Here is a 23,076-nt window from a genome sequence, read left to right as displayed (position 1 = left end):
TCTCCATCACTGGGCATTAGGTACCGGATTTTCTTTGTCTGGGCAATTCTTGGCTTTTCCCTTCCGGATTGGTACTCAGCGGCTGGTAGATATTCATTACTGGGAACTCCAATCCCAATTAGGCAATAACAAAGGTTATCACCGGATTCAAGGTCAAGCAATCACTCCCCCCTCTCCGATGGCCTAGTTGGTATCCACCATGAATTGGTGAACCATTGGTCTGCCCTGGAGGAATGGGCAAGTAAAAGAAGAAAACAAAATACTGGGCCAGTGTTGACGCTTCGAGTTCCACGGACGGCCGGGCACACCCCTAGGCGGGGGGAGTTCATTTTTTTCGAGATTTTCTTAAGCAATGTTGTTTTTTTAGGGGAGATTAGTATCATTATACCTTTTTATATATTATTCCAATTGTTCAATAGCATTTTTGACGGTAGGAGGGTGTAAAGGTGTATATCGGGTGCGGGGTGGGACTGGCAATGTTCTTCAGTGTCCGTGGCTGGCGACGCAGTAACAAGACGAAGTATATAGGGAACGACAAGATTGAGGGTTCGATTCGTGGACGTGGAGAGTTTATCATTTTCATATTTTGGGGATTTCAGCCTACGGGCAGTTGGTAATGGCTCGATATCAGTGCTAGATATACAGACCTTACGTCGCACTCACACCGTTGTATCTACTTTAGACACGATGACGCTTCAGGCTTCCAGGCACACCGCATGGCGCTGCAAGAGATGCGCATGGCACTGCAAGATCCGCAAAGGGCAACTGGAGATGGCCGTCTGGCCCCTCTTCGGATGTTCCGCTTTTACGAGGTGGGTGTTTCTTTCTTGTGTCAGTCTGGGAATAAGGGTCATCATGCTCATGTTACAATATTATCTATGGCGCTGAGTCAAATGGACAGCGCCAGCCAAATCCGATCCCCCAGATCAATGGTTATTACGCCCATATAGACGGCATAATGGCCCTATTCATGAACAGAGGATACCATAAGAAATGGAGCGAGCCGGGAAGGTGCCTACTCGCAAGCGGTCGGATTGTATCGGTGCGTCTTCAACATCCAAAAGTATTTACGGACCATCTATATTGATCCTTCTACATGTAGTTCATCCGTGGTGCTGGCCGAAGGAAGCGTTCTCCTTTTAGTGACGCTCGATGGGTGACAGCTCCCTGGAGAGACGCTAAAAAATCCCCTCTGGAGGAACTGACCGATATTATGATCCAAATCCCGGGTTTATTGGAGGATCTGGACACCATTCGAGAACTTCCTGCTGCGGAACGTTGCCCAAACGCCTGGAACGACCTACTCAACCAGTGCTACCAAAAAGAGCAAGGATTAATCGCTTGGAAATTCGGAATGGAGGATGATCTACAGGTCTATGATTTCATTTATTCAGGCGATTCCCTCACGATGCCACTAGTTGATAGAGACTTCGCCGTGCTGCATGTAAGCTTCTTCTACTGGAGCAGCTCTATTGTGCTATATACTACTATTTATATGGCCGCAAATGAGGCGGATCGAGATCAACCAATTGCACGCCAGTCTCCGATTCTGTTTTCCTCGCATGGATGCCCCAACTACCGGGATGAACGGAATCCTACTTTGCACGCCGACAGAATCATGCACGCCATACCGCTATCATATACTGCGCACGCGGGTGGCTATGCAGCCCTTAGTTCCACTTTTCCCTTAGGCATAGCCCGTCGGTACCTTTTGGTGGCCCATCTTTTCCCACACGAGGGTGGCTGTCTGGGTGCACAAAGAAATTCTACAAAAGGCGTTGTTGCAACCATTCATGCGGTCATATAGCGCACAATTCATTGACCATTAGCACAAGGTAGACACACCCGCGGAAAGTCTGAAGGACTTGACAGGGTGGTGCGGCATGGAATTGAGGCCGACTAAATGGTGGTTTGGACCAGCATGCTAAGGAAATTGGAGGACAAAATAGAGAGGTCATTAGAAGGCTGGAGGGTGCGAAGTGGTATTACATCGTACCGATAAATCACGCCAAGTGGCGTATCTTGATCATCTACATTCAATTTAAGGGTAGATAACGGAGAGAGAGCATCGGGGAAGTACTGATAACTTTCTCATTCGCACCTGACTCGCTGTGAAATTAACATGGGTCACATACATCAGACAGAAGAGGAACATGAGCCGTAGTAGAAGGAGCGTGAATTATTCTATCTCAATCACTGATTCGTCAAACTATACGATCGAATCCCAATTCTGCTATTGACAACGCTCTTATGAAGTAAAAAGATTATTGTGCTCCCCGCTGATCTCCTGTGAAAAAAGATTCTGGGAGGCCTTGTATTTGATAGCATAGCTGTTCAATGCCTCCCATAACGTGTACCAGCACTTCCGTGATACGTTGCGGAATAACGAAAGCTTCGGCAGAATCAAAAAAATTCGTTTACGTTGACTAGTATGCTGGCGTGGCGATCCTTTTTGGGAAAGAATCAGTCGTAACCACCCCAACAGCAGCGTTTCCTCAAATACATACGATACAGCGCGAAGTTGCACCGACACAAACCCTCCAGAGTTCAAACACCTTCTTCTTTGTCAAGGGTAGATCTAAATATGGTAACCCTCTCCCCATCATCCATCAGAATGACTTCGAAGGGAACGGTCTACACCGCGTTCTCCCTTTGACTCGCAGACCAGGTACGTTTCTTTCTCCTCAGCGCAGACTTGATCCAGTAGGTGGTAATAACAGCCCAAACACCGGCCCAAATCCACGGAATCGACCATCCTGTCAGATAGAGACAAAAAGTGTCAGGTCGGGTCATGATAGTGACATGAAATAAGATTTGAGGGCTAATTCGGGGGTAAGGGGACAACCGGGACAATGGAATTGGGAATGGATCAATAATAAGCTTACCAAGTCCCTAAGCGAAGGTTGGGGCATGAACTGAAGAAAGGATACTTATCAACAGAATGCCCATAAGGAGTCCACCGAATCCCCAAAATCAATTCAATCTTTCAATCAGGCGTCGAAACTTCACACTGGCTGTATACCTCTCCATCAGGGCTGAACGATACAATATCCTCAATGATCACTCGCACCCCTGGTCGGAAAATTGCGCCTGTGGGAATGGAGGAGACCGGGAATGGCTGTCGTACACCATGTTTGGCCAAAATTCCGACAACCGCCAGGGTAAAGCCCACTTGTGTGAGAAAAAGAGACGGAGGCAAAGACTCCATTTGTACGCTGGGAGGCTCTTTAGTCAAGCCAATCACGAGTACAATCGTGACAAGTATAAAGCCCACAAGATAGTTCAGTGGAAGAAGTCAAACTACATGAAGAAGAGAGGAAATGAGATTTTGCGTTAGCATGTCGCCGTTCACCCTTCGTTCTTTTTCTGCCCCGGAAGCCAATGGGATGCTGGATGACAAAAGAAATAGAAGAAATGCCTAATTTCCAGCGGCTTTCAGATGTAAGTGGTCGGCAGTCCGATGTCGCTTTGAGCAGTCGCCATGTTCGTAAGCCTAGCGAATATACAGTCGTCACTCCCAGGATGGCACTTTCTACACTCAAAGCTGATCATAGATATCTCTGTCAGTTTGCATGATAGAAAGTGAAATATTTGGAAACGGACCAATCTTATCGGACAGATTCGCCCCCCAGTGGAGGCTTGGGTAGTTCACGAATGGGGCTATACAGGAAGTGAATAGAATAATTCCTCATTGCAGGCATATATGAGATTTGTGGTCATGGAGATTAAGAGGCAAGGCAGGGGGGCCATTGAGGCCCCCCCCCCCCCCCCCCCCGCTGATGACTGTCCAGGTCGATCATGTTGTAGTCCTCGCTCTGGATAGATTTGTCACCGGACTGCATGTTGAAAGGAAGAGTAGTTTGATCTCCTCAGGGTTGGTATATGGTCCCTTTTATACATGATAATTCTGCTTCTCATAGTAAGCATAGGATTGATTCCACCACAGCTATTTTTGTAGCTTTCAACACAATAAACTAGTGGAACTTGGTAAGCGATGTTGGATTCATACTCCATGCCAGCTGAACTATCGGATAGCGAAACTCAGCCTGTCCAAGCTATACTTGATCAGGGCATATTCAGCGCGGATTGATGAAACTTTACTCTTGGCAATTAATCCCCAGATATGATGCTAGGGTCCAAGCAAGTCATTGGATCTTCCCAAATAAAGTAACCCAACAAGCAAAAACAAACAGTATGCAAATAGTAGGAAATAGAGGTACATCTCAAAAATATGGCGATTCCCCTCAAGTGGCGAATATTCGTATTGTTTATTATATGGCTGTATAGTTCTATGTGATAGCGGTCACTACTACTAGATTCAAAAATAAGCGTTGTGAGGATTCCCATTGATCTGGGCCGGTTCATTCAGAGCAGAATATTCCTCGCTATGCGTTCTCTATCTAGATCTTACTGTGAGTGCATATTTCTATTTTTGTTTTTGTTGCCCAAATCCGCACAAGGAACATACTAAAGTAAATAATATACTTTCCCTCTGAAGTTCAAGTCAACCTTGAACGCATGGCGAACTGGTCTGGGACGGGAGCTATTCCTCATAGGGAATCAAAGTGCGCCAAGTTCGAGCTTGGCGGGTCGGGCGTACCGGCGTGGCGCAAAAGTATATGTCTCCACACATGCAAGTTCAGCCCCCAAGCCCACCGATCATCTCATTTGGATATGAATCATTACGCGGTGCAGCGCCCGGGGTCGTTCTCCGAGCCATATTCTGCCTTGTTGGGGTTGGTGCTGAGGATCTGATCGGCGAGCCAGGCGGCGGTCCATGTAACTTGGCCGATCTTCCGTTTACGTGGCTTCACTTTCGGGGGCCAACAACTCAATTGCTGAATATGGACTAGTGGAAGAAGTAGGCTCAGCGAACATCCCTCACGACTGGCCAATCAAATCGACTCGTTGTATTCATTTTAGGACATGAGCGCGAGCCCCAGATCCAGATTCCAAGGATCAGTAGCTTCGCCTTTGGAGGCGATCATACATCTATTGTTGCCAGAGAGCCCTATTTAATGCGACTCCTTTCCCGGAGATATCATCTTCCAGGTTATACCAGCTAAGACAGCGAGAAAAGTTTCAAAAGAGACTCCCTCGTCAGTCATGTTTTCATTACATATCTTCTCCGCATTGATGGCCATTCCAGCCATCTGGACCGTCGCTAATGCTCGCTCTGTCCCCGCTAGTACATCCTTTTCGCAAGTTCAGTTCGCGAAATGCCCATCCAGCTTCGGTGATCTTGGCTCTGGATTCGACTGCGGGGCTCTCGAGGTACCAATTGACTGGGACAACCCGTATGGCGAGAAGATCCAACTTGCAATGCTCCGCCATAATGCGACAAAACCAGAGCAAAGAATTGGTACCCTGTTCTTTAATCCTGGTGGACCAGGCTACAGTTCAGTTTCATACATCGAAGGTGCAGTCAAGTTATTTGGCGATGAAGTTTCCGACCGTTTCGACATCATCGGTCTTGATCCCCGTGGTGTCGGCATCAGTTCTCCTATCAAATGCGATCCCGAGTACTACAACCAGCGTGTTTCCCTCTGGCCATCCAACCAGATCGAATTTGATGCACTGGTCAACAAGTATGCGAGATTCGGAGAAAGTTGTTACAATATGACTGGACCCCTGGTGAAACACATGGATTCAGTCAGTGTTGCCAAGGATATTGAAGCAATTCGCCAGGGGCTAGGTGATGAGAAGCTCAACTATCTTGGTTTGTCGTACGGAACATTGATCGGTCAGACATACGCCGAACTTTTCCCCCAGAATATCCGCACGATGGTTCTCGACGGAAATATGGACCACAGCACCGATCATATTTCATACCTCACCGTCAAGTCATTCACCTATGAGACCGAGCTGGTTCGGTTTACTGAGTGGTGTGGCCCCAGCAAGGAATGCCCGTTCAATGGAACTTCTGCCGCCATTCTGAAGATATGGGATGATCTGCTCGCGAAAGCAGACAAGAAGCCCCTCCCTGCACCTTCATGCAAAGTCAGTGGTACCTGTCGTGCCGATGTGACTAGCGAAGAGATCCTCAACAGTGTCAACTCGATGCTGTGGTTCAAGTCAGGACCTTTCGAAACATGGAACAAGCTTGGTAAAGCTCTGTACTCTGCCACCAAGGGAGATGCATCTGGATTTTCCGACACACTTGCCTTGAACTCTTCGTCAACATCTTTCCAGGATCAGCCCGTCAGCTGCCTTGATTGGGACCATCCCGAGGAATCTCTGGTCGCCCTGAAGTACCAGCACGAGCTTGCCAGCTCCCAGTGGCCCCATGTCAAGATTGGCGATGATGGACGCAACAAGTGTATCGGATGGCCCTTCCCTGCGGTCAACAAAGTGCGGCGAGCGAACATTATCGGGACCCCTCGGATTCTCTTGATCAACTCGCAGTTTGATCCTTCGTGCTCCTATATCTGGGCCAATGGACTGCGTGATCAGATTCAGAACAGCACTCTTCTCACGCGGAAGGGGGATGGTCATACCTCATACATGGTGTTTGGGGAATCGAGGGACATTGCGAACAACTACTTTGTCAATCTGACTCTCCCAACCGACAACACTATTGTTAACAGCTAATCATTTGATATACTCGGAAGATCAACAGCTAGAGTAAGTTTATCTCGGTGCCTGTTGGAGAAATAGCTTTGGGCAACTGGGAAAATCACATAGCCTTGTCTAGTGTATAATTGATAGAACATGATTGTCTTTGAAATTAGTTCGTATTCATTGAAATGGGTTTATTGTAAGTCTAGAGCACTATGTGTCTTTCGCATCTGTTAACCGAGTAATTTAGTTGTAGTTTGTTCCACCAACAATACTTGGGTTTGCAACCATGGCTACTAGGCTACCCTGGTTAAGAAGTATAATCGTTTTTTTTTTCTTTCTTTTTACATTTCTCTCTTCTTCATATTTTCGAGGTGCTCCGAAATTATCGCTGCGAGCCTACTAGGGATCGTTGGCCCGTTAGCGGTGTTGGTTTCGGCTATTGCAGGCTTAATCTGGAACTTGACGATGGCACAACCTTCGACGAGTCAGAAGACTAATGGTACTTTTGATCCATTACACCAAGCCCGGTCAACAAGCCCATATCGCTCTAACTGGGCCATGGGCGACGCCATCCCCTCCTGCGCCACCTCGCTGTTGGAATTCATGTTGGTAGCGACTTGCAGGCGGGCAGCTATCACAATCTAATCCTATCTGGCTAATACTACCCGGCTCAGTGCAACTCCACCTCGAAAGTCATATCAACTCACTGGATCCCAAATCCTTTCATCTCCCCTACATCGAGTAGCGAAGACTTAGATACTGAGCTCATGTCAGCTGACTACCGATAAGGCGAGGCTCCAGTTAACAATCTCTGCACATCTCCACAGCCTTGTCTCCTACCACGATATATCAAATTTCTCCTTCCTGCCAATCTCTACTTCTGCTCCTCCGGAAAAATGTCTGACACGCCCGAAGGTATTATTGAGTATACCTACGACAAGATTGCAGAACAGTACCTGCAGTGGGTCGAAAGCCAGACACTACTGCGACAAAGATACGCCAAGATCCTCCTAGACAAACTACAACCATCACCTTCCATCCTAGAGCTCGGTTGTGGTCCCGGAATCCCAATTGTGAAAATGCTTCTCAACGAAGGCGCTCAAGTGGTCGGAAATGACCTTTCAACCAAGCAAATCGAGATGGCCAAGGCCCGTTGCCCAGGAGCCAAGCTGATTGCTGGTGACATGACTTCTCTCACTTTTGAGCCTGCGACCTTCCATGGCGTAATCAGCTTCTATACCCTGTTCCACCTTCCGCGGTCGAAGCTCAAGGCCATGCTCACCGAGATTTATGGCTGGTTGAAGCCCGGGGGTGTCTTCGTTTTCAATCTCGCGACTTTCGATGAAGAAGAAATCCATGGCGAACACTTAGGATATGGGATGTTCTGGAGCAGCTATGGCGTGGATGAGAATCGGACAATGATATCAGAAATTGGATTTGATGTATTGCAGGAGGATGTCTTGTCGGAAGAAGTATTGCCGGAGGAAATATTGCAGGCACGAGATGGGAAGCTGGAGGAGACTGATTCAGATGATGCCAAGTTTATGTGGGTGGTAGCACGAAAGAAAGAATTGCAAAGATTATGAAGTTAGGCGAATGTGGGCAGGCAAATATGATCAAATAATAGTTTCAAAATTCTCGAACGGAGATCTATCAAAAGATGCCCATCAAAGTCCTAATACCCTTTTCTTGTGTTTTTACACGGTCACGACAGAAGGCATCGAAGCCAGAATGGATATATCTATTGGACGGCCAAGTATGAGTGCATGTGCGGGCGGGTTAGCGCCAGTTAGCGCATGGTTAGCCTCTCAATACCAATTCTTTTCATTCCTCCTCCCCCCTTTTTCATCAATATCATCATCATCCTCGACTTCATTAATGTGCTCACGTGGAGCTTGTTTAGGCTATTCATGCGCAAAACACCTCTTCCTCAACCAATTCCATCTCTCCACGATGGTGAAGCCAATAATCCTGATCGTGCCAGGAGGCTTCACACTACCCGAACTATACAGCGATGTGATCACTCATGTCGCGAGTAAAGGATACCCCATCGAAGCTCTTCATCTCCCAAGTGTAGGCTATAAAACCAGCGTTCCAGGGACTATGCAAGACGACGCCGCTTTCATCGCTTCAGAAATCTCAAAGCATGCAGACGAAGGCAAGGACGTCGTACTTATCGCCCACTCTTACGGCGGTCTACCTGCTACAGAAAGTGCGAAGGAGCTGAGCAAAGCCGATAGACAGCGACAGGGCAAATCGGGCGGTCTAGTGAGACTAGCTTATATTTCATGCATTATTCTACCAGTTGGAGAATCTGATGCTAGCGTTATTATGCCGGATGATATGCTTCCCCGGGCTGCTCCGTTCGAGATTAGGATTGATGTCTGTCTTATCCCTCTAAGCCTTGCTTTATGAATTTAATATGTCTGGAACTAACATGAACTATAGGACGATGGATGGTTACATCAGACCGATATCTCGACTGCTGTTTCCTATGTCTTCAACGACTTACCGAAGAAACAAGCCGAAAAGTGGGCAAAGATGAGTACTCGTCATTCAGGCTCCACGTTTCCTGCTAGTCTAAGTCATGCTGGATTCAAAGATGTGCCAGTCTCATATTTGCTGTGTACGAAGGACCTTGCGCAGGAGCCTGAGCTCCAGAGAGCGAGTATCGCGATGATGGAAAGGCAGGGTGGTAAGGTTGATGTTACGGAAATCGATGCTGGACATGCGCCAAATGCATCTCGGCCTAAGGAAGTTGCAGATTGGATCATTTCTATCGCCGAGCGGTCGTCTTGAATAATGTCGATTGCATTTTGGCATGGCTTGCAAGAGTTTTGGTTGCGTAGAGCACGGTACCTATTGACAGGGTGATGACTTATAGGTACATAGTAGGTGGCATACTTCGTACCATTCGAACTTTATACAGATTGTCTTCGGCAGACATATCCATGTTGTAGGGGGGTATGAAGGAAGAGGAAGTTATTTCTTATGTCAAACGTATGATCTGAAACTAAACATCCGAGTCCAATGTAGCGCAGGTCGAGGTAGGAATAAGGATGCATAGACAGCCTTGTTGGGCGAAGCGAGTCAGGCAGGGTTCTGAGCTGGCCTGCGCAAGAGGCCGAAGCCTTTTAAGATACAACCGAGTTCACGTATACACTTCGAACCGGAATTCTACGTGTGGTTCGAATCACGAAGCTCAAAGCAGGCCATATATAGCCCTCAGGTAAGAAAAGATCATAGCGCCATCTTTTTGGAATTGTATCTCAAATCGTGTTAATTCGCACACATGAATCCAGACGAAAGCCCGCCCGGGATAGTTATTCCCAAAAAAAAGTTCTCATGAAATCCCGGCGCTGATGAAGACGGGCTTTCTGTCCGGCACCGACCCCGCAAGACTCCATTTCCCCTTCCCCATCCACCACATTTTGCTTTTGATGGAGCTCTCCGTTTAAGAGCGAGGCTTCTCCTTCTTCTCCTTCCACAGAGCGGCGAGACCGACACCGGAGACCTTGACGACCTTGAAACGGACACCGGGAATATCACCCTTGGCCTTGCCCTTACGACCGAAACCGGCCAGGAGAACCTCGTCGTTCTCGTCGATGAAGTTCAAGCAACCGTCATTGGGGACTGTAGGGAAGAGAAAGTAATTAGTGCGATGTTCTTGTTGGTAGAGATCGATTGCCAGAGAAACCATGTTGAAAGCGCGAAAGTCGCTCAAACATGGCCAGGCCTCGACCAGGCGTAGATTGAATAAGGGATTACCCACCGAAAGCAGCGACCTTCTTGCCGTTCTTGATGAGCTGGACCTTGACACACTTGCGGATAGCGGAGTTGGGCTGCTTGGCCTCAACACCGACCTTCTCCAGGACGATACCCTTGGCGTGGGAAGCACCACCGAAGGGAGAGGACTTGAAGGCAGTTCCGAGGAGGCGCTTCTTGAAGTGGAGATCGGCCCAGCGCTGCTCCTTGCGGTGCGCCTCGAGCTTGCGGGCGGCGTTGAGACCACGGGGCTTTCCTTTACCCATCTTGGATTATTCTTGTCTGAGGCGGTAGAAAACGAAGGTTAGTTTTGCGGTTCTGGGATAATTGTTCTCAACGATGGCGAGAGTGAATTTGTGCGGGCTCGATGGGATAAATAGAGGTGGTGATTGGGGTGATGATGGCTGGGATTCTGGAATTTTCGTGCGTGTTGCCGGGATGGTTGATTTGAGAGTCGAAGATTTGGTGTCGAGTCGCCCACAACCACCAGACAACACGAAAAAGAATTCCAGATGTTGTATGTGCGAAGAGGATCACAGGGAGAATGCTCAGGGGCCGAATACGTACCGACTGAGAATGGGTGTTGTCGAAAGGGTGAGCGTCGTGGGGTGTCGAAAAGTCGAAGGTTTCGGATTACCCTTGAACGCCGGCGCACTCGCTTGGATTGGGACTCTGCCTCACCTGACTTGTGTGCGCGTGCCCTAAGCGAGTCACGGGATCGGACAAACCCCACCCGTCTTATGTCATCTGTTTTGTCCCTCCCGTCCGATAAGATAACATGTTTATCGCTTATCGGCTGGTAAGCTGCAACAGCCACTTTTATCATTATATCATTGCTTTGCTACTCCGCCTTTCTTGCATTCATCCCCGAGGGCGTCCCCGCGATGGATTCCTCCAGGAAACCTCCCAGCTCTCAGCGGCTTCCGCCGCCCGCTCTGTTTCAAGGTCCACCATCCCATAATGCATCCAATATTTCCCTCGCCGTACCTCCGTCTGGACCGACCCTCCCCACTCCATCTGGTAGCCAGCCTCCACCCCTCCACCGCAATCGTTCTACTCGTGGCAACGATGCCGGCTCTCCAGATAACCGCAGCTCACTCTCTCCATTTCTCTCACGACGACCATCTAAACACGATGTTGATGGTTCCGACGTTATCTGGCAAGAAATGCAAAGTGCCCTGTCCGAGGTAGAACTAAGCGCGGTTACCAGCGAGCATGTCTTCGGCGAAAAACACGCCGAGGCTCTTGAGGATCTCCGCATGAAGCAATTGAGACTTGCTCAAGCATGGGCTCGCAGTGAGGCAGATGATGAAGTCGTCGGTTCCAGCAGCAATACTGCTGATGGCAATGCCTCCGCGACGAGTGCACAACGTCGAGGGTCGGGAGATGGCAACGCCACAGATGCCACGAATAATACCCAAGCATCTGGTAGAGACCGTGTCTCTTATCGAACTCTTGATGAAGAAACGGAAAAGGATATTATACTTGCGCGCAGGCGCCGTGAGGCTAATGACCGCTACTTTGATCGAGTCAACCAGGGTGTGCTGGATGTGGTCGCCAAGCTAGAGGAAGTCTCTCAGGCCATGCGCACAGTTGAACGAGAGAGCAAGGATATCTGGAGTGACTCGGAGAGTGTGACCACACCTGCACCCTCTACTGCCCACTCTGGTTAACGGGCATCGATAACTCGAAGGGTCCATTGTTCTTATTCCTTTGCACATACGCTATACGTCACGCCTTTACGAACCTGCGCTGGACGCTCTCATGACCTACGTTTGCATCGTACCTCAGTCCAGGTATCTTGAACCATAGCCATACTAATTCATGTATAATACCACAATGTCAAGAGAAAGCCGTTTTCGAGTAGATATAAAGCTCATTGAATGTAATATCAAAGGGTATCCTAACGCCGCTCACCATGCAAGGCCCAGTCAGCCATAATGATGCATCATAAAGAGACATCTCATCCATGCAGCCCAAAAATAACAAGATAGGCCATGGATATCCTCAATCCTTCTTCACCCATCGCATTATATCGTTCCACCCATGACACGCCGTCTCCTTCACACTCTCCCAGCGATTCCCATGTGCATTGCGAGCAAAGTTCCCAACCTCCTGGTTCCATCTGTGCTTCAAAACATCCTTAAGGGTGATCTGGTCTTCCTTCTGGCTTTTCCTTTCTTCGAGGCTTCGAGGCTTATGTTCTGGGAAGAAGCGTCGGTCGTATGCACCAGCAGAAGCGGCGAGCCAGTTTATTTGATCAACCTGTTCACGGATTTGTCGGCGCTGTTCGAGCCGTGTTGCGCGGTGGACTGTGATGGTGATGTAGAGAACGGAGGTAGTAAGGGCGAAGCCACTGAACTGTTTATTTGAAGAAGCGTTAGACAATAGCTTTCAAGGTGTTCGACCTGCCAACTTGGACATACAAATCCAGAAACGAAGTTCATTGCGGATACGGGTTGAACGGTGTTTCCCGCGACTGAATCAAGGAGAGCGTGTCAAATGAGAGAGGGATTATGACACAAGATATTCCGTGTAAAGCACCTCTGCTACTAGCAGTAGTAAGAAGACAAGAGCAAATGAGTGCGTCGCAAAGTGATTCTCGTTGTCGTTGCGAAAGGAAAAAGGGAAGTCGGACAAGGCGGTGGAAGCTCTCCGATTGGCTGGACATCCCCGTCGAATCTTTTGATCCGAACTTCCTCCCTCGCGACCTCCGACAGACTGACACTTGCAATTCCTGGGGACAATTGAACCAGCCTGTCCGAGATACCTGGCTCCAATTGGATCTCACTTTTGACTTCACCACCTACTTTCACCCTCCCCGCTTCACAGTCTCTTCCACCATGGCCGGCGGAGGAGGAAAATACCGGCACCTGGGCCGCAAGTCCTCGCATCGACAGGCCCTGCTCCGCAACCTGGTTACCTCGCTTTTTGAGAATGAATCGATCACGACAACATGGGCTAAGGCTAAGGAGGCACAGCGGTTGGCGGACAAGTTGATCACGCTGGGCAAAAAGAACTCGGAGGCTAGTCGGAGACGAGCACTGGAGATTTTCTATGTACGTGATTATATCCCCAGATGCTCCCATTTTCTCAGCCATCCAAGCCGTAATCCTGCTAGGAGGAGTGAATTGGACGGCCTCAGAACACGCTATATCTCACTACAGACCAATTACTAACCCCTTCCTACCCAGAAACCCCACGACATCCTCCCCAAGCTCTTCGGTCCCCTCCGCGAACGCTACGCCGATCGACCAGGTGGTTACACCCGCGTACTCCGCGTCGAGTCCAAGGAGAAATACGAATACTACTCCGTCCGCCGGAGCGACAAGAACGCCGTCCCCGAACGCAAGCCAGCCGACCAAGCACCCAGCGCTATCCTCGAACTCGTCGACGGACCCAAGGACATGCGCTTCGCGATGACGGCACGTGCGATCGCGCGCCAACGCGAAGAGGGTCTGAAAGAGCACGAGCTCACGGCTTTGAATAAGAAGAAGGTCACGCAGTTCCGGAAGGACGGCGTTGATGCGCTGGAGGCTGCTGTTCAGAAGTTGCAGATCCGGGACTCGGAGAGTGAGGGTGTTTCTGCCCTTGACGGGGAGGAGTCCAAGTCTGCGCAGGAGGAGGCGCAGCGGAGTGCGGCTCAGGCTGGACGTTTGGCTAAGAAGATTGGTGGTCTTAACAAGTCCACGTAGTGGGTGGGTAGTCAGGGTGGCTTCGCTTGCATTTCCTTGAGTTGATGCAAATGGATGGGGGGCTATTTGTGGATTTTGTTGGTCCTTGATTGGTGGATGACTATTCATCTCCCGTTTTTTCTTGTCTGTTCTTATAGGAGTTTTTTGCTGCTTTTGGTATCTTGTCCTCCATCCGTTGTGACCGCATCCAGGTGTGACATAGCCTGTGTACAGTATAAAATATTTCGATACCTCTTCTTCAACTTCTTCATCCACTAAAATTCGTACTTGGAGATAATTTAGTTTTTTATGCTATTTGAGATATCTGCTCTATATGTTGGTGTTCCCAGCGGAAGACATCGGCAGTCGAAGATATATCTTTACGGACACCTACCCACCCGACCACACTCAACATATGGAGGCGGTTAACGATGGTCATCCCCAATGTACCAAGCCTGCCAAATACATGGAACCTGGATCTGTCAGTGTTCATGGACCGGAGTATTTCAAGACACCTTCGATACCTAGACGGGAAGCTATCCATCTCTACCTATCTATTCCAAGGCCATCTACGGATATACTGACAATAATGCGGGCTACATCTATTTCAAAATACTTGCAGTCATTGTTTAATTTAGGTGGGAACTTATGCACCGGTGGTAGAGATTCAAATATGTAATTTCTTAGCTAACAATGAGCTAGACTTCGAGCGCCCAGATCACCATACGCCTTGCCAACTGTACAATCCAACCGGGCCGACACGCTTGAAGCTCTGACAAAACGCCTCTTGACCAATCCCAATCACACCTACACAGGACCCAATGCACAGATATGGGCTCAAAGAGAAAGGGGGGAAAACGTTTGTTCGCTGTGTCTAATCATCATCCACAGACCTAGTTCATCTTCGAAGTGGTCGTACCTCCGGATACGACCAGAGGCCCATTCTTGGGGGCGCTAGGAAGGCCGTTACTGGGGACTGCTGGAGCGGGGAGGCTGGCAGACCCGGCGCGATGTTTGATCTCAAAGCCAGAGGGGACTTCAGATGGAGGGGGTTTAGGAGGTAAGTGGGATGGGGTGCCCCATTTAGCAATAGAAGTTTGTGAGGGTGTGCTTGGGTTGCGAGCTGCATTGGTAGCCGGGGAGTGCTCGAAGGTGTGATTGGGCACAGACTCGGGGAACCTAGGCCAGTTGGGCTGGACAGTGGGAGGTCTATTTCCGTACGACTGCATAGGGTGCTGAGGTGGTTGCTGCGCACCTTTGCCTGGGTGCCGCTGTGGCCCAGCACCCCCGGAACAAATGAGCGTGTCTGGGGGTTGAAGTGGGACCTGGGGAAATTGCCTGCCATCGCCGGGTTCCCAACATTGTGCATGGCAGAGTTCATATGTTGCCCGGGGTACTGAGCATAGGAATAGGTTGCCATGTTGGGGGTCATGGCCTGGGGTTGGTAGTTGGGCCATGGTGCCTGGGCTTGGGTACGCTGATGCGGAGGTTGCTGAAAATTGCCGGGGAAAGGGCCCGAGTTCCAACCAGCCTGTTGGAATTGCGGCGAATGAGGGGGGGGAAGTTGTTCATCGCCGGCGAGGATTTGGTGGATGGCTGCTGGCCTATCATACCAGGCTGGTTCATGGAAGAGTAACCAGGGAATGGCGATTGCTGCTGTCCATTTGCGCCCTGCCATGGGGCAGCAGAGCCCATCTGGGGCGACATTGCCGCTGGAAACTGCGGCACGTTGTTCATGTTGTTCATGTTCATTCCTACCTGCCCGGAGTACATTGCGTTGTTCTGACCAGGAGGAGACATGTAACCACCGCTAGGAGGAGCGACACCTGGTCCAACCATGTACGGAACTTGCTGGGTATATGTGCCATCATTCGCAGATGGATTATACGCCGGGGAAACGTTGTTGCTGTACTGCATCCCGGGGTAGTAGGGATTGAACTGGGAGCGAGCTTCAAAGCCGTCATCATTAGGAGTGCGCTGTTTCTGTGGTTTCTTGCGTCCAGTGGTCGAGCTTGAACGAGACATGTTGGTGGTAGAGTCACCGCTAGCCTCTGATTTGGCACTTTCAGGGAAGTCACGGAAAATGCGCTCACGCACTTCTGCGTATTTGGCTTCTCGTTCTTCCCGTGTCATAGCCATACGATCCTTAGCTGACATTGAGCCTGCCGAGCCTGTGCGGTCTCCGTCTTGACCTTCATCGGTCTCCGATGCCGCCTTGGATGGGACAGATGAACTTGCCGCCACACTACCCTCGGCGGAGGGCCGTCCATCTGCCCGACGCATGATTTTTGTGGGCATAGGATGAGATGGTTTTTCGCTTGAAGCTGGAAAAAGTTCGGACAATGGTGTGGGACTAGCCAGGTTAGTTATCCAGCAGGACAGAGACTAGCAAACAAGGCAAGGGACTTACAGTCTGGAGAAAGGCGTTCGGTGGAGGCGCACTGAAGTCACATTGTTGTCCACAAAATGAGTCAAGTGGTAGTAATCTCCCAGTCTATGTGCGAGAAGTCGGCCATATGAATTGTTGGGGGGAAGTTCCAAGGATTGTTCACTTTATCGAGTCGTTAGTTGTGAGACAGTAGCTAGATAAGGGTGATGATCGGTCTTACCTAGAATATTGAATGAATGCGCGGACCTTGTCCTCTATCGTGAGGACCATCAATCGATCTTTAGGATTTTCCATGGCCGTTATGAGTTTCTCATCTGGATGGAGAGGGAATGAATGGAGACTCTGTGCGCTTTGCGGGTCATCAGGGTTGACCGGAACCACAAAGTTGTTCGCTACTGAGTCTGGAGAAATGATGACAGGACCTTGCAGATTGCTGTCGTTGAATCCAGGGACAGGCGTAGGAAGAATTCCACGTGGGCGTAGAGCAATGTTATCACGGAATTGGTCACGGAATGCACGACCACCGGCCTCCGAACCTGTCACGGAGTTTGGAGCGCCAGAAGCAGCCCCGGACAAAGACTCTTCCTCGTCAATAGCTTGTACACTGGCACTGTCGTCAGGCCGAACTGAATCTTTCTCATCCATAGCGAAGGTTGTCACTGAGGCCAAGCTCTTAGAGTCGAAGTTGGTCATTTTCGTAGAGGAAGTAGAGAGATGAGTGCGGTCATCATCGAAAGAGTTTTCACGCTTCAAAAGGCCATTTTCCTGACCATCGATTGAAGATCCAGATCCCTGACGATCCTTCTGTGGGCTGAGATCGAGACCTTGCACAGCTCTCGCCAGATCGTTGCCACTGGGGCCAGTGAGAGGGAGTCGCTCGTTGATGGTGTTCAGGTTGTGTGGACCAGGCCCCAAAGCACTGGGATCCAATGTTTCGGCATAAACGGTGACATTGGCGGGCTGGGCCGTATCATCCTGGTTGGATGCCACAGGCGAGTGGGGAGTGGGGGGTGCAGGCATGGCGGCAATCTAGTATTCGGTGTTAGGTCATGAAGCCAAGGAAAAGTCCACCGGACCAGCTCACCTTGGCAAAGGAGAAGTGTGCATCCCCGGCTGAGGTATTCTGAGACGCCATGTCCACTATACCCGGCGATCGTCGTCGGGAAGGGTGGTGCAACGAGGTAGGGAAGAATGCACGCGAGTTTCAAAAATCGAAGCCAAAGCCGCGGCAAAACTCAATACGTCTCCCGAGTCAGACGGATCGAAAAATAAGATTGAGTCGCAAGCAAGTCACTGGAGAATCCCGGTTCACACGAGCCAAAAAAAAAAGACATATCTCTGTTGCAGGGCTTTCGCCATCGGGAAAAGCTATGAGACGGCAACGTATTAGAAATGATTCCTCATGCAGCCGAAAAAGGCTCGTCTTCTTATGTTCCCACCACAGGCAGCTCTATCGGCGGGGAAATCGACTTGGGGGAAGCGGGTCTCACAGGATGTTAAAGCTGGTTCATAGTCAATGCAAGATAGACCTCAATTGGAGATAGGTGGCTGGTCCCGGACAGGGCGGCGAAGGACTAAGTGTACTGTATCGCTCTGTGAGTCGGTCACGAGTAAACCCCACGCCGAAGCCGAAGAGAGCCAACACGATTATTCTGTTGGAGAGAAGGAGCGTTGGGTGTCGGAGCTTCTGATTATTCTTCGAACGCCTAAAGGTTCGTGGGTACCATTTTGCCACGACCGACCGCTTTTCCCGCGTGCCTACAACTTCCTTTTCATCAGAAGAGCAGCAGAGAACAAAGCATCTTGCTAATCGCTGAGACCGACTTGTTAATACTGGATTCTGGATCTTTACTTCCGCTTGAAATTCATATCACCTTGATTTGGCCGATCCATACCCCGACAGCGCCATGAACCGTTATCGAAATGCGCCAGGACTCCGAGCCGGGCCTAGCACAGCTTCTCCGACGACTTTATGCCAAAAATGCCTGAAACGAGATATGTAACCCTGGATGATCTGTTGATCAGTAATTTTGCTGACTCCTTTGCACGACATTATAGCTATGAGTGCAAAGCAACGACCCAGGAACGGCCATATACGGCTCGGCCCTCAAGGACCCAACAATTGCTGAATCCCCGGCTGGTGCCCAAGCTCTCGGAGGACGTGCCTACCGATGTGCAGACGTATGTTTCTAACGAGTCTTTAATCAATTTTTTATTGGTACCATTGGATGAATTCTAACAACGTGACTAGGACCGGTATAGCAGACGAGATCCTAGCAAAACGCGAGGCAGAGCGTGGCCGGAAGAGAGACCATGATAAAGATGACGAAGACCGCTACGGCCAGTCTCCAAAGCGAGCAAGGTCTCTCTCTACAGATTCTGCAGATTCAATTTCAACAATATCGACAAATCGATCTGCATCTGCGTCACCAAAGCGCCACAGCAGACATAGCTCACGTGCCAATGGCCGCCGCAGCTCGGCATCACCACCCCCAGGTGAAACTCGCAAGAGGAGGTACAGCGATGCTTCGGATGGTTCTTCCGCAAAATCGTACTCTTCAGGTGATAGGCAACGATCGAGATCGAGATCCAGGTCCAGGGAATGGACCGAGGATAGGAATATTCGACGACGACGCCGGGAGAGCAGCCCAGAGGAACGCGGAAGGAACCGTGATTCAAAGAAGCATGAGCCTCGGAAAACCGACCGACGCAGCCAGAGCGCGGATAAGAGTCGAATCGCAAAAGCGCGCCGTTCTATGACACCGGATGCCACCTATGATCATTCGGAAAAACGCTCATACCGAGACCGAGAACCTCTACAAGGGCCATCTCAATCAGGACGGTCTAGGCAGGATCCCAGGGTTCGTGGAGGGCCACCCCGTGAACGAAGTATGAGTCCTTACAGCAAACGTCTTGCGTTGACGCAATCCATGAATCTGGGACGGTAGAACAGGCATCGCAAGGAGCGGGCCCTTCTCTCATTTCCCCCATTTGAAGCTTACGAGGATCGTTCTTGATCATTGATGCGAGCAAATATGGTTCGTGGCGAGCAGATATTGCCAACTTTCTGGTTTCATTGACCCCATTGGAACAACTTTGTATTAATAGCATATCCATGCATCCCAACGTGCAAACCCTTTTCAACGCCCCTTTTTCTGTCTGTAACAGTGCCTTTGGCCCCAAATCAGACGCCCCAGACCAAGACAACAGAAAACCAGCCTGACTTGGTAAACATAGTAGACAATCAAAATGAAAATCCAAGATAATCAAAAAAATTTACAGGAGCACGAGAGCCAAAGAATGCCGGTAACTCGGCAGTATAGGGTATCACTTCAAATCACATCCTCATCGTTGCTGACTTCCTGCTCCCGCATATGAATTCCCTCCACAAGCGCATCTCCCTCGATGCCGACTTCCTCCCCTCCTTCACCGTTGGTAGTTGCGCCCCGTTCCTTCGCCGCGCGTTGTGCAGTCTCTATCCGTTGTCGTACTAGGCGGGCAATAGCGTTCTCTGTCCGCACGTTGAGAATCTTGAGTTTCTCATCCAAATCCCGCCGAAGGTCCCAATTAGGCTTCTTCGGTTGCAGCTTGAATAAATCGACTGGTTGATCGCCATCTTCGTCCTTTTGAGCTTGTTCTTTCACAGCTTCTGCGATTTCGGCGGCTTGAGCTTCCACCGTCACTTGCCCCTCTTGCGGACCTTGCTCGAAGCCCAATTTTGGCCCGCGGGTTTCGGCATCGTAATTGCGGCCGGAGAGGAATTTTGTTGTCACTTCGGAAGTGGATTTGTCTGCCTTTTCACTATCGAGACTGGCATCTGTCGGTTCTTCGGGCTCGGGTTGTTTGCGCTTAAGTGCGGCGAGCTTGGCCAGGCGGGCTTTTCGGTCGTTAGAGGCCGCATCTAGCGAGGCGTGGTTGGAGGACATGGTGTGGGGTGGGCAGGAAAGAGAGGAAGGAAATGAGACAAATTGGAATATCGTATCGGGAGGGCAAATCGCAAAGGCAATGCAAGAAAATGACCCCAAAGTCCTCCGCGCTTTGAAAAAGTTGGAGGAGGGCGATGATGTTGAAGCGATAACGACGTGGTGCGCCACACTTCAGCCACAGCAAAATCGGGCGGTTCTCCGCCTTCAAACTTTCGAGATTACCGCGTTGTCCACCCTCAAGCTGCTCTCAACAACGTGCGCCTCGATATTTGCTCTTTCCAGTCTTCGATGAAGGCGATTACCGGATCCTGAATGTTGTTTTGTCCGCAGCAGCTCGTCCGAGCCCGTTTCCAGGCTCTGCTGTCGGCGCCATATAGGAGCCCCGGGCAGTGGCATCGGAGGTCGTGGCCACCGAACACTCGACATGCGCTACAATATGCTTTGAATCATACTTCAACAATCCCACAGCGAGGCGCCGACGAACACACAGTCGGAGAAACCGCCTCAGAACCCACGGAATGCGAACCCAAGCAAGATGCAGCTATAGACTGTTCGAACCAGGTGGCCAGCAACCCTCGCCGTTCTTACAAGAGTGCTGGCCCGCGGCAAGTGTCTAAAAGGGCCGTCAAGCGTGCCCTATTTTCGGAAGGCCTCAGACAGTCAGACGCAACGTCTGTGCATGAACGACTCAACCATGAGATTCAGCGCGAGAAGAGAACCCTGAGCGACAAATCGATCGCCATTTCGACAATCTCCCGAGGAAGGTCGATATACAACGCGAAGGGCAAAGGGCTTCAAGCGTGGCAACATGCCTATGAAGAATTCTACAAAGCCAAGCATTACCAGCGCAAAGTCAACGACCAAAGCATAATACCATCATTGAATCAATCTGGGGAAGCTGTTCTGGCAAAGATTCAAGAAGACTGCAACGGGACCTTTCGAAAATTCTGGGAGGGTACTGATCGGGAGTTCAAAGCTCGGCATTGGCAAGCCCTGGCTTTCTGGCTGCTCGAGAATGACCCAAAATTGTTTTTGAACTTTTTGATTGTCACAATGAAAGGTAAGGAGACGCCAGACTTTACAATGGTCGCGGATTGTCTCTTGTACGTGGACAACTTCTACTACGAGGAACTGAAGGACTGGACAACTGGTCCTCGCGCACATGGATACTCGTGGATTATCGAGTATTGCCTGCGCCCGGCCACATGGCCTATAGTCGCCCCGCCACACAAGGGTATCCGGCTTTACATTCGGCGCGCTAGGCCTTATGGTGTCCGCTTGGCCTTCCGCACGATGAAAGCTAGGGCGGTCCAGTGGAAGGCTGAAACGCAGTTGTGTTTCGTGAACCGGTTCGTTCAGCTTGGGGATATTGATAGGGCGTTGAATGCGTTGAAGCTCATTCCGCGTCTCAACGATCCCATCTTTACAATGAACTCGCAAGGAGTTCTCCGGCACTGCTGCAAACTGTTGACCCTGGACACCGTCGAGGATGGCGAATCCGGGCGCAACTTTAGAATCCTGCCACAACTTCTGGAGATGGGTGTGAAGCCTGATCGAGACATGATGAATGTGGTGCTTGCCAATGCCTATAAAACCGGCGATCACCAACTTGGTGCCGATATGCTTCAGTTCATGACAAATCAGGACTACGATTTTGACTCGTACACCTACGTCACTCTTCTCACTAATGCCGTCTCTCGGGGAGACCAAGCTCGTGTCCACGAGTTGATCCGTGAGGTGGATGCGCAAGAAGAAATTCGCAAGAATCCACACGTGGCAAACAAGATCTTTCACTCCCACTACGTCTTTACCGCCAAGCATATGGATATCGATGCCGATCCCACCGGTGTTTTCTATTCGATGCTTGACATGTACAATAACCTTCACGACATCACGCCCCTCAAAGACCTGCTCATCATCCCCCCTCACTACAAGGCGCGGGAAGACGGCGCCAAAATGCCTCCCACACCTATGGCACTGTATATTATGATTGCAACCTACTTCCGCTGCGGCAGCCGTGTTTCGAATGTGCAGCGTATCTACCAGCGTTTCCATGAGCTTGTCAGACAGGGCCATCCAACCATCGCCCCGCTGGCAGCGACAGATCACACCTACAACGAATTCCTCATTGCTCTCCGCAAAAGCTCACGTGCTATGCATTCTTGCGTTCGGATCGTTGAAGATATGCTTCAGCCCCCAGCCCGCTTGACCATCGAGCACGCCAAGCCGAGTTATCGCACCTGGGCAATTCTTCTCAGTGTTTTCATCTGGCACCGGCGACCCGCTGCAGCTGAGAAAATCAAGGAGATGATGGCGAAGCACCAGGTGCCCTATAACGACGTGACCTGGAATCTTATCATCAACGGTTACGCCAACGCGCAGAAAGTGCCAGAGACTGCTGCTGCTATGAAGGCGATGGAAGCTCAAGGATTCGCCCTCGACTCGTACACTATGAAGTCCCTACGGTATCTCCGTGACCCAGAGCGTCTCTGGGTTGCCGTGGATGAGCTTGACCGTGCGGCCCATGAAGCGGACTCTGTCCGATCCTCCACGACGCAGGATTCTGCCGCTGTCGAAGACGCCCTGCGTGATGAGATGATTGAGAAAGGTCTGCAAAAACTTGGAGACAAAAACAAGCCCAAGGATTGAGGTTGGATACCCTTTTGATTTTGTTCACTTTCGTGTATTATAGAACACTTTGCATACATGGCCCTTCTGGGCCTGGGGTTGGGAGCAAGCGTTGGTGTTACCATTTGCGTAA

General features: G+C 50.2%; 12 protein-coding genes across 12 annotated transcripts; 7 read left to right on the top strand and 5 right to left on the bottom strand.

Annotated features, from left to right (window-relative positions):
* Positions 1-5,106: 5,106 nt before the first annotated feature.
* N7473_011711 (alpha/beta hydrolase) lies at positions 5,107-6,591 on the top strand (the record flags this gene model as incomplete). The annotated part of the gene is made up of 1 exon (XM_057157650.1): positions 5,107-6,591. One exon carries the CDS (start codon positions 5,107-5,109, stop codon positions 6,589-6,591), a length of 1,485 nt encoding a protein of 494 aa, XP_057003500.1.
* An 866-nt stretch (positions 6,592-7,457) lies between these two features.
* On the top strand, positions 7,458-8,147 carry N7473_011710 (class I SAM-dependent methyltransferase; the record flags this gene model as incomplete). Its single annotated transcript, XM_057157649.1, has 1 exon — positions 7,458-8,147. The coding sequence occupies one exon, from the start codon at positions 7,458-7,460 to the stop codon at positions 8,145-8,147; it is 690 nt and encodes a 229-aa protein (XP_057003499.1).
* Positions 8,148-8,418: 271 nt separating this feature from the next.
* Positions 8,419-9,485, top strand: N7473_011709 (alpha/beta hydrolase). The gene is made up of 2 exons (XM_057157648.1): positions 8,419-8,943; positions 9,010-9,485. Exons 1-2 carry the CDS (start codon positions 8,440-8,442, stop codon positions 9,358-9,360), a joined length of 855 nt encoding a protein of 284 aa, XP_057003498.1. The 5' UTR covers positions 8,419-8,439; the 3' UTR covers positions 9,361-9,485.
* A 69-nt stretch (positions 9,486-9,554) lies between these two features.
* rps23 (40S ribosomal protein uS12) lies at positions 9,555-10,988 on the bottom strand. The gene is made up of 3 exons (XM_057157647.1): positions 10,894-10,988; positions 10,334-10,608; positions 9,555-10,194 (listed from the first exon to the last, which is right to left on the bottom strand). The coding sequence occupies exons 2-3, from the start codon at positions 10,590-10,592 to the stop codon at positions 10,016-10,018; spliced, it is 438 nt and encodes a 145-aa protein (XP_057003497.1). The 5' UTR covers positions 10,593-10,608; positions 10,894-10,988; the 3' UTR covers positions 9,555-10,015.
* Positions 10,989-11,210: 222 nt separating this feature from the next.
* N7473_011707 (uncharacterized protein) lies at positions 11,211-11,999 on the top strand (the record flags this gene model as incomplete). The annotated part of the gene is made up of 1 exon (XM_057157646.1): positions 11,211-11,999. One exon carries the CDS (start codon positions 11,211-11,213, stop codon positions 11,997-11,999), a length of 789 nt encoding a protein of 262 aa, XP_057003496.1.
* A 334-nt stretch (positions 12,000-12,333) lies between these two features.
* On the bottom strand, positions 12,334-12,773 carry N7473_011706 (MICOS complex subunit Mic12 family protein; the record flags this gene model as incomplete). The annotated part of the gene is made up of 2 exons (XM_057157645.1): positions 12,334-12,687; positions 12,753-12,773. The coding sequence occupies 2 exons, from the start codon at positions 12,771-12,773 to the stop codon at positions 12,334-12,336; spliced, it is 375 nt and encodes a 124-aa protein (XP_057003495.1).
* A 132-nt stretch (positions 12,774-12,905) lies between these two features.
* On the top strand, positions 12,906-14,255 carry N7473_011705 (mitochondrial 54S ribosomal protein bL17m; the record flags this gene model as incomplete). The annotated part of the gene is made up of 2 exons (XM_057157644.1): positions 12,906-13,385; positions 13,521-14,255. 2 exons carry the CDS (start codon positions 12,906-12,908, stop codon positions 14,019-14,021), a joined length of 981 nt encoding a protein of 326 aa, XP_057003494.1. The 3' UTR covers positions 14,022-14,255.
* Positions 14,256-14,893: 638 nt separating this feature from the next.
* On the bottom strand, positions 14,894-15,420 carry N7473_011704 (uncharacterized protein; the record flags this gene model as incomplete). Its single annotated transcript, XM_057157643.1, has 2 exons — positions 14,894-15,193; positions 15,256-15,420. 2 exons carry the CDS (start codon positions 15,418-15,420, stop codon positions 14,894-14,896), a joined length of 465 nt encoding a protein of 154 aa, XP_057003493.1.
* An 8-nt stretch (positions 15,421-15,428) lies between these two features.
* N7473_011703 (putative R3H domain protein) lies at positions 15,429-17,524 on the bottom strand (the record flags this gene model as incomplete). Its single annotated transcript, XM_057157642.1, has 4 exons — positions 15,429-16,353; positions 16,411-16,551; positions 16,610-17,418; positions 17,474-17,524. 4 exons carry the CDS (start codon positions 17,522-17,524, stop codon positions 15,429-15,431), a joined length of 1,926 nt encoding a protein of 641 aa, XP_057003492.1.
* Positions 17,525-18,370: 846 nt separating this feature from the next.
* On the top strand, positions 18,371-19,337 carry N7473_011702 (zinc finger CCHC-type containing 10; the record flags this gene model as incomplete). The annotated part of the gene is made up of 2 exons (XM_057157641.1): positions 18,371-18,570; positions 18,641-19,337. The coding sequence occupies 2 exons, from the start codon at positions 18,371-18,373 to the stop codon at positions 19,335-19,337; spliced, it is 897 nt and encodes a 298-aa protein (XP_057003491.1).
* Positions 19,338-19,721: 384 nt separating this feature from the next.
* Positions 19,722-20,315, bottom strand: N7473_011701 (CCDC12/cwf18 family protein; the record flags this gene model as incomplete). Its single annotated transcript, XM_057157640.1, has 1 exon — positions 19,722-20,315. The coding sequence occupies one exon, from the start codon at positions 20,313-20,315 to the stop codon at positions 19,722-19,724; it is 594 nt and encodes a 197-aa protein (XP_057003490.1).
* A 312-nt stretch (positions 20,316-20,627) lies between these two features.
* Positions 20,628-22,964, top strand: N7473_011700 (pentatricopeptide repeat protein; the record flags this gene model as incomplete). Its single annotated transcript, XM_057157639.1, has 1 exon — positions 20,628-22,964. The coding sequence occupies one exon, from the start codon at positions 20,628-20,630 to the stop codon at positions 22,962-22,964; it is 2,337 nt and encodes a 778-aa protein (XP_057003489.1).
* Between the last annotated feature and the right edge of the window lie 112 nt (positions 22,965-23,076).

This window comes from Penicillium subrubescens, assembly GCF_028828155.1.
Source record: "Penicillium subrubescens strain IBT 31985 chromosome Unknown utg000010l_segment0_segment0, whole genome shotgun sequence".
NCBI classification, from domain to species: domain Eukaryota; kingdom Fungi; phylum Ascomycota; class Eurotiomycetes; order Eurotiales; family Aspergillaceae; genus Penicillium; species Penicillium subrubescens.
This window is presented reverse-complemented; position numbering and strand designations above follow the sequence as displayed.

What these genes read in the sequence shown, in the direction of transcription:
- N7473_011709 (XM_057157648.1), top strand. Translation starts at nt 8,440, where the DNA reads ATGTGCTCACGTGGAGCTTGTTTAGGCTATTCATGCGCAAAACACCTC. An exon ending in CGTTCGAGATTAGGATTGAT is followed by an intron (nt 8,944 to 9,009) that starts GTCTGTCTTATC and finishes CATGAACTATAG; the next exon opens with GACGATGGATGGTTACATCA.
- rps23 (XM_057157647.1), bottom strand. Translation starts at nt 10,592, where the DNA reads ATGGGTAAAGGAAAGCCCCGTGGTCTCAACGCCGCCCGCAAGCTCGAG. An exon ending in CAAGAAGGTCGCTGCTTTCG is followed by an intron (nt 10,195 to 10,333) that starts GTGGGTAATCCC and finishes TCTTCCCTACAG; the next exon opens with TCCCCAATGACGGTTGCTTG.